The sequence below is a fragment of the Capra hircus genome, chromosome 20 (assembly GCF_001704415.2).
Source record: "Capra hircus breed San Clemente chromosome 20, ASM170441v1, whole genome shotgun sequence".
Taxonomy (NCBI): Eukaryota; Metazoa; Chordata; class Mammalia; order Artiodactyla; family Bovidae; genus Capra; species Capra hircus.
In genome coordinates this window covers 70,763,728-70,776,893 of record NC_030827.1, presented here as the reverse complement: position 1 = coordinate 70,776,893, position 13,166 = coordinate 70,763,728, and the positions used below count along the sequence as shown (strand labels likewise).

The 13,166-nt window shown below is 66.2% G+C and overlaps 1 protein-coding gene across 1 annotated transcript; it reads right to left on the bottom strand.

Annotated features, from left to right (window-relative positions):
* IRX4 (iroquois homeobox 4) lies at window positions 4,451-12,646 on the bottom strand. The gene is made up of 5 exons (XM_018065707.1): window positions 8,908-12,646; window positions 8,198-8,449; window positions 7,431-7,540; window positions 6,243-6,571; window positions 4,451-5,831 (listed from the first exon to the last, which is right to left on the bottom strand). The coding sequence occupies exons 1-5, from the start codon at window positions 8,950-8,952 to the stop codon at window positions 5,005-5,007; spliced, it is 1,563 nt and encodes a 520-aa protein (XP_017921196.1). The 5' UTR covers window positions 8,953-12,646; the 3' UTR covers window positions 4,451-5,004.

Below are 13,166 nucleotides of genomic sequence, written 5' to 3'. Positions count from 1 at the left end.
ACCCAACTTGTGTCCTGTCCCTGGTTAAAAGGGGCACTGCTCCTTCGGGGGCCTGGCCTGGACACTACCCCCCAGCCCTGCCCTGTCAAATCCACCTCTCCCTGCAACCCAAACTGGGCTGGTGGAGGGGCCCTTGCTCAGCTCAACCAGGGAGGTGGTGCACCAGGGACAAGAAGGGGCTTGTGTGGACCCCTGCTGCCCTGGGGCTCAGCGACCCACCGCCCTGACCCCGAGCCATCCGCTGGCCCCGGGGCGGAGGGATCCCAGCGCCTCTGGTGCCCACTCGCTGCAGCAGAAGCAGAATCATGGCCGGAACGGGGCCTTGGTGCCCATGTGAGGCACAGGTGAGGGTCCAGGCCGGCGTGGAAACCCCTCCTCTGCCTTGCCCTTGCTCTGGGTGTTTGGCGTCTTCCTGCCCTATGGCTTCAGCTCAGCTCATGAAGGTTCTTACCCGGTGGGGCTCCTGAGGCTGGCTCTCCACCCTTGCTGATCAGACTTGGTCAGACTTGGGGGTGGGGGCCTGCTGAGCCTTCCCTGAGCCCTGGCTGAGGAGACGGGTCTCCTGCCCTGCTTCTTAGAGTCCTGAGTGGGCTGATGCCCCAGCCTTCAGTAAGCTGAGCCTCTGACAGAGAAGCAGGTGTGTGTGTGTGTGTGTGTGTGTGTGTGTGTGTGTGTGTCTGTTGGTGCGGGGAGGGGCGGTTGTCTGGTCCTGGGGCTTCAGATAAACCTGCAGGCTTCACCCAGAGCCAGAGTCCTCTTGGCACAAGGCACTTTCCCCACAAGTGTTTCTTCAGAAAGCTCATGTTGGAAGGCACTCTCCCCACTAGCTCTCTCCTCCCCTGGTCCCCTCTCTGCTCCCTTCCCCCATCCCCATCCCCCCTCCCCTTCCCCTCCCCCCCGTCCCCCCTCCCCGTCCCCCCAGTCCCCCTCCCCCTTTCCCCCTCCCCTCCCCTCCCTCCCCCTCCTCTCTTCTTTTTTTCCCCTCACCTCCTAAAAGACCTGAGCCTGAGGTCAGGAGGCGAGGTCACAGTGCTTGCTTGCTGGCTTTGCGGCTTTCCCACGAGGCCGCCCCCAGGGAGGGGACTTTCCTGCTTCATCCAAGCGAGGGAGGGGCGGGGTCTGAGCCCCTAAGCTCTCAGGGAGGTGGGCTCTGAGTGCTCAGCGCGGGGCAGCCGTAGGGACGCGGGCTTTGCGGCAGCCCCCTCTATTCTCCTGTGGGTTGTCTCCTGCCTTGGAGGCACATCCACTGCGGACCGGCCGGCCCTGCACCCCTACGCCGCCGCAGACACCCCTACGTCACTGCCTCGAGTGACCCGCAGCCTTGGGCGGGGGGCTGGGCAGCCTCAGTTTCCCTCAAAATCTGGTGTCCTCTGCTTCGGGAGAGCGGGCCCTTTGCAGGAGGCGAGCCAAGAACCCTTGAGCCGAGACAGCGTGGGCCTCAGAAGAGCTTCTCTCTTTGGGAAGGAGTGAGAGAGACAGATGCGAAGACGGAGAAGAGAGGCGGAGAGAGATGGGAAGGAGGGAAGAGGCAGCGGGGCGCCCAGGCCCCCGCAGCGCAGGCCTGGAGCCTGGGGAAGGAGGTGGCATAAATCCTTGCATAATCTCAGGAGAAGACCACTTTAAATCTTAATTGGTTGCCTTTTAAATATCATTTAAGGGCTGGCTTCCCTGCCTCTCTCTCTAGTTAAGAAGGTGTCGTGTCAAACTCCATTACCTTGCTGGACGTCTCTCCCTTTAGTTAAAAAAAAAAAAAAAAGAAAAAGAAAAAAGGAAAGGAAGAGAGGAAAAAAAATTGAGCCATCAGTGGCGGCTGGAGGGTCGATAAAGCTTTTAGATTTGGAGACGTTTTCAGGGAGCCCATTTCCCGCGGCTAAGAGCTGTTAATGGTGCTTAAGGAATTATCTTAGCGGGCCGGCGGGAGGGCAGTATATTTCCCCAGCCTGTTCCCCTGTCGGGGCTGGGTATGCCGCTGTCAGACTCGCTTAATGAAAAGTAACGCGCCGCTGATTACAGTTTTATTTGGGCTCTATGTAAAGAGCGCCGTTAATTTAGCGTCCCCTCCTTGGTGTGTTTGAATTCGCCACGCCTGAGCAGCTGAGAGCTTCGGGCCCGCGCCCTTCTGACGGCCTCCCTGGGAGGGAAGCGCTTCCCCCCGCCCCACGGACGGCGGCCTCGCCCCGCCGCGCCCGCGCCTAAACATGCATTCCCGCCCCGCCTGCGCTAGCCCGACCCTGCTCTGAAGATCAGCCAGAGGGTGGGTGAGTGACCCTGCCGGAGTGCACCCCAGAGATGACGGGTGTGCGTCTACGTGACGACTCCAGCTTTGGGGCATCTTTTGGGCCAGTCGCCCCTGGGATGCGGCTGCATCCCGGCTCTCCGCTTGATGTCTTTATTTCATACAGTTTCTCTGTTTCCAATAAACCCTCCCGGTGAGCCAGTTTCACCACGACCTGAGGGCTCCTGCACTTGGGGGGTTCTGCGGGGACACGCGGGGCCTCTGCGCCCCGGCGATGTCAGGGGCCTGGGGTCCCTGAGGCAACGGGCTGGGAATGCTGGAGTCGCGTGGGCTGGATCCCGCGAGGGCCCGCTCGGGAAGGAGCCAGAGTCGGACCCAGCCGGACCAATGCGCGCGCACGCGCGCCCAGCCGCGCGCGGCCCACAGCCTGGGCCCCGCAGAAGCCCCAGCCTGGGGTTCCTGGGGTTTCTGGCTCCGCAGCTCCTGTCTTGCCGAGCCAAGCCTCCTGCATCTGCGAAACCTTGTTTTAGCTGAAAATGTCTGGCTTTGTCTAAGGCGGGGTGGGGGCGCGCACGGCGGCCGCGCATTAAAATTCCTGGCGCCCCAGCCCCGACCGCAGCATCTCCCCTGAGACTCCACTTTCGCTATTACTGTCAAGTACCCTTGACTCTTTATTTTTGCCCTTTTATCTATTACAACTAATTCGAGTTCTTTTGCCCTTTTCAGTCTAAGACGTGGGCTTTCTGCAAAGCCTCCCCCTGCCAGCGAGCTCTCGGAGCGCGGAGCCTTTAGAAATTGAGGGGTTTACTGTCAAAATGAAAATTTCACTTCAAATTATCTTGGCTGATGCTCGCTCGCCAGGCCGGGGGCTCCCGCCGCAGCCTTTTGACAGACACATCAGCGGCGAGCTTCCGAGTCCGGATAATATCATCCAAGAGAGCGAAAGTCAATACGGTGACAGCGCGCGGGCGGTACAATCCAATTACCGCGGGGCCGGCGCGGCGCAGGGCCCGCGCCCGCGCCCTCCGCTCCGGGCCTGGGGCTCGAGGTCGCGCCAGCAGGGGCCACCGCTCAGGGGTGCCCCTCGCGGGTTCCCTCTCCCTGGTGGGACACTCACCCCATCAGGCCCGCTTTCCAGCGCCTCGACCGCCCGACCTTTCCCAGGTGGCCGGGACCCACGGGGCACCCAGCCCCTCCCAAAGAAGGGCCGGGCCTCCTGGGTCTCTCGAAGGCTGCTTACAGGTCGGCGGGGCGACTCTCGTCTTCAGCTGGCGTCTCTGCGGCCTGCGTCTGTCCGCCTACGGACCAAGGGCTACCATTTCTTGACCGAAGCAGGAACGGGCCGCTCCACCCTCGCAGGCTCCTGTCTGGCGGCCCGTCCTTCCTCTGGGCACCTGGGACAGCTGTGAGGCCCAGGGGAGCCTTAGACAGAGAGCTGGCAGGCGAGGGCCAGCGCTGAGTCCAGTGCGAGCTCCTCTGGTGTCTTCGAGGGGCGCTTGCGCGACGTGGGGAGGAGGAGCTGGGTGGGGTGATGAGGGGCAGAAGCCCGCGGGAGGGGGGCAGGGAACTCCGCAGAGTCCACCTTGGGGAGGGAGCCAGCGAGTTTCTGAGCAGAGCTGGGGGTCTGCAAGGAGCTAGGCGAAGCGGGGAAGGCTCACGTTCCCCCCACCTCCCTTCCTTCCAGCCCTGCCTCTGGTCTTCCGTCTACTAAGCTCATCCCTCTCTCGACCCGCGCTGCAGGCTTTGCCCACGGGCGGAGGCTGACAGCATAGGGGCGGGTCCCCCATCCCCGCCTCCTGACGTCCCGCCTCGCTCCCTAGACCCCCTTCCCGGGGGAGTTCGGAGGCCCCAAGGCCGCGGGAGGAAGCTCATTCTGCCCAGGCGGGGCTGAGGGCAGGCAGTAGTGGCCGCACACCCCTCCCCTATCAGGGCACAGTCCCAGGGAATTTGAAAGTTTAACAACAGGTTTTCTCATCTAGCCAAAGAAACTCAGAATTCTGGGGTCTGGCACTGGAGGAGAGATGAAAAGTTTGGGGTCTCTCATCACCTTCTAATCGGAAACACTACAGAATCCTGAGTTTAGTGTGACTGTTTTCTGAACAACGCTTCACTTTCGGCCCTGGGCTCTGTGAGCCGCCCCGCGGCTGCCCTCGGGGATGGGCAGAGGCGCAGCTTCTCTCACGCTTCCGAGTCGCCGGGCTTCTCAAGGGCTCGTTTTGCAATGCAAACACCATCACTCGGTTTTATTGGTTTTGTTATATCAGCCTCTGAAGCAGGCAATTACTGGTGTGAACATACATTAAAAAAAAAAAACAATTTTATCGGGTAAAGAGTGTGCAACAGTGTAAACTCGGTGAAGTGCTGTTGGTGAAAAGTATGTGCTGAGGATGAAATCGGAAGGTCAGCAGGCTGAGGAGTCTTCACGAGGAACAGCGGCAAGCCTCAAACCCAGAGGGGACAGCAACACGAACGGGCCTCGAACGACGCGTCTTCGCATGTAAACTTTTGGACGTAAACTTTATGCTTCAGGGTGTCTCCCTGCAGCTCTGAGCAGCCCTGTCCGGCCGGGTCCCTCGGCTGGGGAGGGCCCGGCCGACTCCTGTCCGTGGCCCCGGGAGCCCGAGTTCAGACGCTCCCTCCGGGGAGGGCTGGCGGCCTGAGCTGCGCCGCCCTTTCGCCTCGCTTTGGACACTCGGTAAAAAAGGGTAGGCCACGTTCGCACCTGCGGCCTGAGTGCCGGCTCTCTCCTCGCCCCGGCGCCCTGCCCTTTAGGCGCAGAAGGGCTTGCCGCCGGCCTTTGGCACGGCCAGCAGGTCCTTGGCGGCGCCGGCGGCGGGGGCGTCTGGGGGCGCGGCGGGCGGGAAGGGGCGCGCCATGGGCGAGGTCAGCACGTTGGCGCCCGCCCCCAGCGAGCGGCCCAGCGGCCCCCGGTCCAGGAGCGCGCTCTTGGCTGTGGCCCAGGCCTGGTTCAAAGTGCTGTGCCTGAGGATGGGGTCGTGGAAGACCCCGTCTACCCAGTTTCTGAGACTGGTCACCGGGGAGTCCTGGTGCCTGTCCAGGGCACCGGCGGGGGCCGGGGCCGCGGGCGAGGAGGAGGCGGGCGCCGAGGAGGGGGCCGCAGGGCCCACGGGGGGCCCTTGGCGCTTGAGCATGCACGAGGGAAACTCAGTCTGGCTGAAGGCGGTGGTGGCGGCCGCAGTGGCTGTGTGTGCCAGGGACCAGATGCGCGGCTTGGCCTCGAGGCCGGCCGACGCCCCAGAGGGAGGGAAGCCCAGCTTGGACTCGCAGGCCTGCGGGCCGCTCCCCGCGCCCGCCGGCTGCTCCGGCCCGGCCGCCGCGCTCCGGAGGCAGCTCCGGGCCGTCTCCAGGTCTTGGTCCAGAGCGGCCCCGCCCCCGGAGGCCAGGGGCAGCCGGAGGGCGCCCGGAGCCTCCTTCCCCGGGGCGCTGGGCCCTTCCGGCCCGGTGGGAATTCGACCCAGACCGCCGTCCAGGGGCTGGAAGGGAGGCTTCAGCTCGCACTCTGGGGGTTCTCCCTCCAGGGGGTCAAAGTCCTCCAGGTCGCTGAGCTCCAGGTCCTTGCCTTTGCCGACAGGCTCTGCCGGGAGAGAGAGAGTGGCCAGTGAAGGGAGACGGGGCGGCGGTTCACCGAACCCGGTACCCTCCTTCCCGGTTCTGAGCGCGTGGTTAGGGGCCACTTTGAAGCGAGGAAAAGCACGTGCGAATTTCCTCTAGGTCCCATCTCCTCCAGGCTCCTGGTGCCCCGAACAGGGACCAATCTGATTCCGGCCTCCTACCAAACGGGGTGGATTTTCGAGAGCTCCCAGCTCACTGCTAGGGTCCCCTGGCTCACACAGCCTCACTTCCTCGGGGCCAGGGCACGCCATTCGCAGCTTAGGCCCAGGGGCTTGCCTTATCCCACGCCTTTAGAGGTCTGAGAACACGCGAGAGAAGGCGCAGGGAGGCCCCGCCCTGAGACCAGGCCCCGCATCGCCAGCCTCCCAGGTACCTTCAGCCTTGGTGCTCTTGAGGGGCTGCCCCCGGCCTTCCTCCTCGCCCCCTTCTTCCTCCTCGCCCTCGGCGTAGGGCCGCTTCTCATCTGCGCACTTGTTCCTCGGAGGCCACGTCATCTTGTTCTCCTTCTTGAGGCGCCGGCGCGCGTTGGCGAACCAGGTGGAGACCTGCGTGAGGGTCATCTTGGTGACGATGGCCAGCATGATCTTCTCGCCCTTGGTGGGGTAGGGGTTCTTGCGGTGCTCCTGCAGCCAGGCCTTGAGCGTGCTGGTGGTCTCGCGCGTGGCGTTCTTGCGCCGCGTGCCGCTGTCCACGCTCCCATACCTGGGGACAAGCTGGGCAATGGGGCGCCGGCAGCAGCCCCGCACCGCGGGCGGGGGCCGGCCAGGGCCAGGCCCGCGTGGCTTTCAATCCCGGTCGTGGCGGGGGGAGGGGGGAGGTTGTGTGTTTATGGTGGAATGGGTTTTACCCAGGTGGGCGCTGCCTTTCAGTGTTTACATCTGATTAAACCTGTATGGAGTCAGAGAGGTCCCAGCGGGTGGGGGAGAAGCCCGGCGCAAGGCCAGCCCGGTCTCTGTCACCCTACAGACACCCATGTCTCTGCAAGGTCCTTTTTTGGGCCCCTTTGATCCTGAAACCAGGAAACCATATCGCAGGGACGCGAAGAACCCGACGACGCACCACCCGTGGGCAGAAATGGTCCAGAGCGCCTGTGGGGACATAGTGCCCGCAGGGTCTACATGCGAGGTCTGCAGTTACAGGTGCCCATCGCTCCACGAAGGCCTGCGGTCTGCTCGTGCGCAAGGGCGCCCCTGTAGGGGCGGTGGGCTGGGCCGGGACGCACCGCTCAGGCTGCACCTCTCCAGGTGGGGGAGGCGGCCAAGTCTGGGCTTTGGGAGTCGGGAAAGACGACGTGAGTGCCACGCGGGGAGACAGCTTAGCCTTTAGGCTGTGGCGACACGGGCTGGGTAGGAGGCGGGTGCGCCCAACCCTGGGTCAGCTGAAGCTTGACCCGGGAAAGACCCCTCGCTCAGTCGCCCAAACTTTCAGAAGGGGAGTGGCGCGGGAGTCGGGGGGCGGGGAGGCGGGGCCGTGGGGGGGGGGACGTGGAGGGGGGCGGGGGCGGGACTGCGCGGGTCAGGTGTCCGGGGGGTTGAGGGGGCCGTGGCGGGGTGGCCCTCACCTGTCATACGGGTACTGGCCCAGCGCCGGCTCATAAGGGTAGTAGGCGGCAGCGGCGGGAGCGAGGCCCGCATGCGCAGATCCCGGCACATCCTTGGAGTCGAAGCTGTTCTGTAGGAGCCCGTGAGCCTGGGGTCGCAGCTTCCGGGATGCAACCCAGCTCGACCCCTCCCCTGGGAACGCTGGCTCCGGCGGGCTTCCCGAAGGCCCCTGGGCAGCCGCCACCCCGCCCCCATCCCCAGCCGCCTGGCCCGGTCCCAGGCTGCCCTTCGGGCCCAGGCAGCGAAGGAGCCCCAAGATGTGGAATGAGGAGGAGCAGAGATGGGGTGTCAGGGAATGAGAGAGGGGAAGGGGCTGGGGGCGGGAGCGACTGGGCGACGGCGGAGGCGGAGGGGCTGGGCGGGGCGCAGGGCGAAGGGCGGGTGGAAATGGGGAGGAGCCCAGTGAGGAGAAGGGGGGTAGGGGGCCGGGTGGGGGACAGGCCCGAGCGAGCCGCGGCAGAGCCACGGATCTGATCCCAACTCAATAGAGAGCAGACAAAACAATACGCACATTCAGTACGAGGCCCCACCCGCCAGAAGCCCCCGGCCCTGGGGCTGGTGCGCTCCGAAGGACCAGGCTTGGAAGCTCGGGTTAGGGCAGGGTGGGGCGCCCGGGCCGCAGGGGACTCGCCCCTCGCCTCCAGAGTTTGGGGAAAGTGAGTTTGGCAGATGGGGCGGTCGAGGCGAGCGTGGCAGTGAGAAGGCGTGGAGGCACCCCTCCGCTTACCAGCGAGCAGAAGGCGGACGCTTCGGAGCCGTAGGTCACGTAGTTGCCGTAGCCCTGCGAGCCGCCGTAGGGGCCCCCGTAGACGCCCAGCGCCGCGGCCGAGTTGAGCTCGCGGCGCGCGGTGGCCAGCAGCCGGCTCTCGTAGACCGGGCAGTAGACGGGCGCTGGGGCCGAGGCAGCTGGCCCGGAGTCGGCCAGCGAGCGGCCGCCGGGCTCGCAGCACGCGCTCAGGGCGTTGGTGGCCATCAGGAGCTAGGGGAGAGAGGGGTGAGGAAGGGGGCCCCCCGGACTCCAGGCGTCCACCCCACGCACAGCCCCGGGGGCGCGCACTCCGTGTCTTCGGCGGCGCTGCCACCGTCCACACGGGTCTGCGCGTCCCTTTCCACGACGCAAGCGCACCGGGTCTCCTCCAGACACGTGGGGCCCAGCGTCTCCTGGCCGGAATGTTCACACCCTCCCCTGGGGGCTTCCAAGGCCTCAGCGCGCACGCCCTCGGGTGCCACCTCTCTCCTGGGTCCCCAGCTTCCCCGGGGCACAGCCTTGGAGCCCAGGAGAGGGTGGGGGACAAACAAAAGCGGGAAATGGGGGCCCAGCCCGTCGGTGTTCCTCCGGCCTCTGCCCGCCCCAGGGTGGGTCGCGAGGGGTGCGTGGCCCAGGCCCCGCTCGCTGGGAGGTGACAGCGGGTGGCTGGTCTAGCGGGGCCCCCTTACCTGGGGTGCCGAGGAGTAGGGGTACCCAAACTGCGGGTAGGACATGGCGGGCCCGGGGCCGGCGGGCGGGGCCGGCAGGGTCCTGAGCGAGGGGGCCGGCGTGGCGTGGCCACTGCTCGGGGGCCGCGGGCTTCTAGACACTGGGAGGGCGAAGCAGAAGAGCCGGTTAATGCAGCCACAAGCTTGGTAAACTTTTCTAAGTGGAGAGGAAAGTGAGCCGCGGCGATCCTCTCAGCTTCACAGTCCGGAGCCTGGAGGGGACAGTGGGACCGACCGGCCTCGCAGCGGCGACACAAATACATATTTTGCGAAAAAGGGAAAAAAAAGTGAGTCGTGCGAATCCGTCAAGTCAGCGGTGCGCGGCTTTAAGCGGCGGAGGCTCTGACGTCAGCCCCACGCCGCGCAGCCCGGCCCGGCCGCAGACGCGGGGGTCACTCGGCCCTGGCCCGGCCGGGCGGGGCGGGGACAGGCGGCCGCGCCGCCCGGGGCGGAGGGCGCACGGCCGGAACAAATGAATTTCCTCCGAGGAGCAGTCAACATCGCCCCGACGCACGGAGTTTCTCCTTAGTCACCGAGGACGGAAGGACTTTTAATTAGAAATTAATTAATGAGCAGCTGCTCCTTCCCTCCCCACTGTAATCATTAGTCTCAATTACAAATGAGACGGACGAGGGGTGTGCGAGTGAGGCTTCGCGGGAGACGTAATCAACAGTTAAAATTAGCCCGGCGCTGGCGCAGCCTGCCGGCCTCGGCCCCGCGCGCCCCTCCAGGTGGAAGGCGGGCAGGCGGGCAGCTCCGCGGGCCGGCGCGCGGCGGCAGAGGGCGGCGCGCAGCGACTATTGTTTAACGGGGACTGGGCGAAGCCTCCCAGCAGTTCGAACCCCACAGCGGGCCGCAGTTCCAAACTCGAGCGGCCGAGGCGCGCCGTCCGCATCTCGGGGTCAGAGTGCCCTGAGTGCGTGGGCCTCGGCCCTCCCCGGAGCCCGCCGCCCCGGGGCTCGGTGGGCTAGAGGGTTTGCCACTGCCGGCCGCCGGGCACCGGGGGAGCCAGCCCCTCCTCGTCCAGTCCGTTCCCGCTCGGCGCACCGGCCCTCCCTTTGCTCGCCCCCGCCCGCCCCGCGGGCCGCCCTCCCCCGGCTGTCCCCTGCCCCTCGCGGCTGAAGTGGGGACTGCCAGACAGCCCGGCGCGCTCCGAGGAGCAGGTTTCCCGACTCGGCTCCGGGGCCCCTCGCGCTGCGCTCGCTCCTTGCGGCCACCTTCGGGCCTAGGCACTGGGGAGGGGGCGTGGGGCGCCTGGCCGGGGGGCCCTTCTCTGCCCGGGGCGCAAGGAGCGGTCGCGGGCACACCCCAGCGCTTCCCCAGCCAATCCCCGGCCTGGGACCTTGCGCGAGTCCGGCGCGCAGGCGGCAGGGGACGCCCGGGCCACCCGGAACCCCGGCCTGCCTTCGGCGCAGCCACCCAGCGGGGCCCGGGCTCGCCCCTGCAGCTCCCGCCAGGCCAGGCCTCCCGCGGCCGCCGGGAGGGAGCCGTTCGCGGCGGCGCTGTGCAGACTTGCTGGGAACGATCCCTGGGTTCAGACCTGTGAATCGCCCCAGGGTCACCCTCTAATTAATGATGACGTTCTCGCCCTCTCCCCAGCTGCAAACCTGCCTCCCAGAAACGAAATCTGCCCGCTCTGACAGCTTGGTTCAAGGTGATTGATGACTCTCTGGAGACCACAGTACGCATCCTATAATATCTGCTGCGTAATTGCTTTAATTTACAGACGAAAAGTAGGAGTTCTCCGATCGCGCTGGACCGCAGCCGGCCACGTCCGAGCGGCCCGCCAAAGAAAATCCTCGGAAATAATGAATAGCCGCTCCATGCAAATTATTCAGACAGTTTAGCGTCTGTAGCCGGAAGAGATATATAAAGAACACGAGTCAAATGACATTAATAATTGTTTTTGAATTCTGTATTGATTTCATGGTGGCCGCGTTTCTTTCTTTCTCACCTGAATTGCTAATATCACCTTCCTGTAAATAATAAGGGACTAGCCACCGGGCTTTCTCGGCAGAAATGAATCTCTCCATCGCTCTCCCTCCTGCGCCGCGGCGCCTCCCCTCCCCCACTCTGCCCTCCTCCCCCCTCCTCCCCGTTTTCCTGCGCGGCCGAGGCTTTTAGGAAACATCCTCCTACTTTCCATTATTTATTGTTTACAAACAACTCACTCTCCCCGGGTGATGGGGAGGGGAGGGCGTCCGAGCAGGGGTGGCCGAGGGCTCAGGGAGCGGCCGTCTTCACTGGAGGAAGGCATTCGGCACCCTTTCCTCGCCCCATTCCCGTGGGCGGGCCCCCCCGTCGCCCGGCGACTGGAAGCGTTCAGCCGCCGAGGAGGAAGCCACCGCGCAGGTCCCAGCGGCCAGCGCCTCGGGGCCACCGCTCGCCGCGTGCAGGCCGCGCCCATTTCCTCCCCAGAGACTCGGCCGCGGCTCCCGGGAAACGGCGCCCTGAACAGGCACCATTCATCTTCAGAGCAGAGCCGCACACCCTCGGCGCGCGGGGGGCGCAGCCGGCCGCGCGGCTCGGGGGGAGGGGTTTCAGGGGGCTGTCTTGACCCTCGCCGCTAGTTCTCCTGTCTTCCTTTCCAGCCTGAGCGCGGACAGACACTCGCAGTCCCGCCCTCCCGGGTCTCGCCGGCCGTCTTCTTTCCCCGGCCCTGAAACCCCACTCGCCCGGGGCGCTTTGCTAGGCCTCTGACCCCGGGCCTCGGCGCTGGCCCAGGCCAGACTGGCCGCGTGAGGGGCCGCCTGCCCCCCAGTTTGGGGAAGCTTGGGGCTGCGGGAGGAGTCTCCCGGCCTTGCGGGCCGCCCACACAGCCCCTGCTAAGCTCCCTGGAGGCCAGGTTACCCAGACCATCTCTCCTCGCGGGCACACCCCGACACACAGCTGCCAACCTGTGCCTCTGTCAAGATCCGTCTGCCGGAACCCGGTGCTTTCTGGGCCATCTTTGTCCCCTAGTTAAGGCAGGAATAACTCTCCCGTGTGCTTTCCTAAAAGGCCCAGGCTTGAGCTGAGTCCCCGGATCTCTCTCTGAGAGCGGGACAGACCTAGTGTCAGAATTTCAGGCACCATCAAGCTAAACGTGCCTGCATAGACTCGGCTTCCTGAGCCCACTTCCTCGAGGGACCCCCGGTTCTAAATACGCCCGCGGGCAGGAACTGCCGGAAACCAAGCGCTTCCCCACGGACAAGGCAGCGCCTCGATTTTGGTCAGATGCCCCCACGGGCCTGCTGAATTCCAAGGGAGCCGGGTGCGCGGCCCTGAGGACGATTAGCCCCCAATCCTAGAGGTCCTCGGCGCTCCTTGTTGCCCAGGGATGCTGTCGCCCGTCGGAACCAGGGCGGGCCCTGGAGAGAGAGGCCGGGTCCTGACCCCCACCTCTGTTCTCGGCAGGGCTTCGCCCCTGAGACCAGTTGAACCCCCGAGGTCTGACCGGTCCCCAGAGTCGTCCCCTGAGGTCTCCGCTCCCCTGCCCCGAGAGTCGCGCGGGCACGGCGCGGGGGTGGGGGGCCTGCTCCAGCCCAGAGAAGTTGACCCGAGCCAGGAGGCTGGGGCGGGGGCGCGCAGCCCAGGGCAGGGCCTTCCTCTCTCAGGCGCCTGGCCCAGTCCTGGGGGCGTGCGTGCCGCCCGCTGCTCGCGGACACCGGGCGGGGTGTGGGGCTCGGGGGTTCTAGGTGTCCCGAAGCCCCACTCGCGAACCCCGAGCCTGGCGTGTCGCTCTTTCGCAGCCCATCCTCTGAGGTCTCCCGCGAAGCCCGGGCGAGCGGCAGGCGCGCGGGATGTCTTCCTCGCGAAACGCCCCGCGCGCCGGCCCGTTCCCTCCCGCTTGCCCACCGCGGCCCCGCCGCTGGCTCCCCGGGCGCCGCCCGAGCCGGGAAGGCGGGCAGCCGGGCGTCCCAGCGCAGGCTCCCGGCTCCGCGAGGCCCCGGTGCCCCAAGCCGCCCCCGCCCCCCGATTTCCCTCCACTTGCGGCCGACGCGGCCGCCTCCAGAGACCCCACCGGCGGGCAGCAAACTTTGTGCCCCCAGCGCAACAGCGATCCTCGCAAAGTTTGCGCGGCCGGGCCCACTCCCTACCTGCGCCGGGGACGCGCCCGCCCGCGCCGCTCGGGCGCCGGGGCCGCGGAGAGCAGCGCGCAGCCCGGGACGCACCGGGGAGTCGCCGCCGCCGCCGCCGCCGCCCGCGCCCTCGGCGGCCGCGCGGAGCCTCCGCCTCCC

Bases quoted from the DNA above. Each gene is read 5' to 3' on its own strand.
- IRX4 (XM_018065707.1), bottom strand. From the start codon at position 8,952: ATGTCCTACCCGCAGTTTGGGTACCCCTACTCCTCGGCACCCCAG. The intron at 8,450-8,907 runs GTAAGGGGGCCC...TCTCTCCCCTAG, and splicing joins CCTACTCCTCGGCACCCCAG to CTCCTGATGGCCACCAACGC. The intron at 5,832-6,242 runs GTACCTGGGAGG...CTCTCCCGGCAG, and splicing joins CAAGAGCACCAAGGCTGAAG to AGCCTGTCGGCAAAGGCAAG.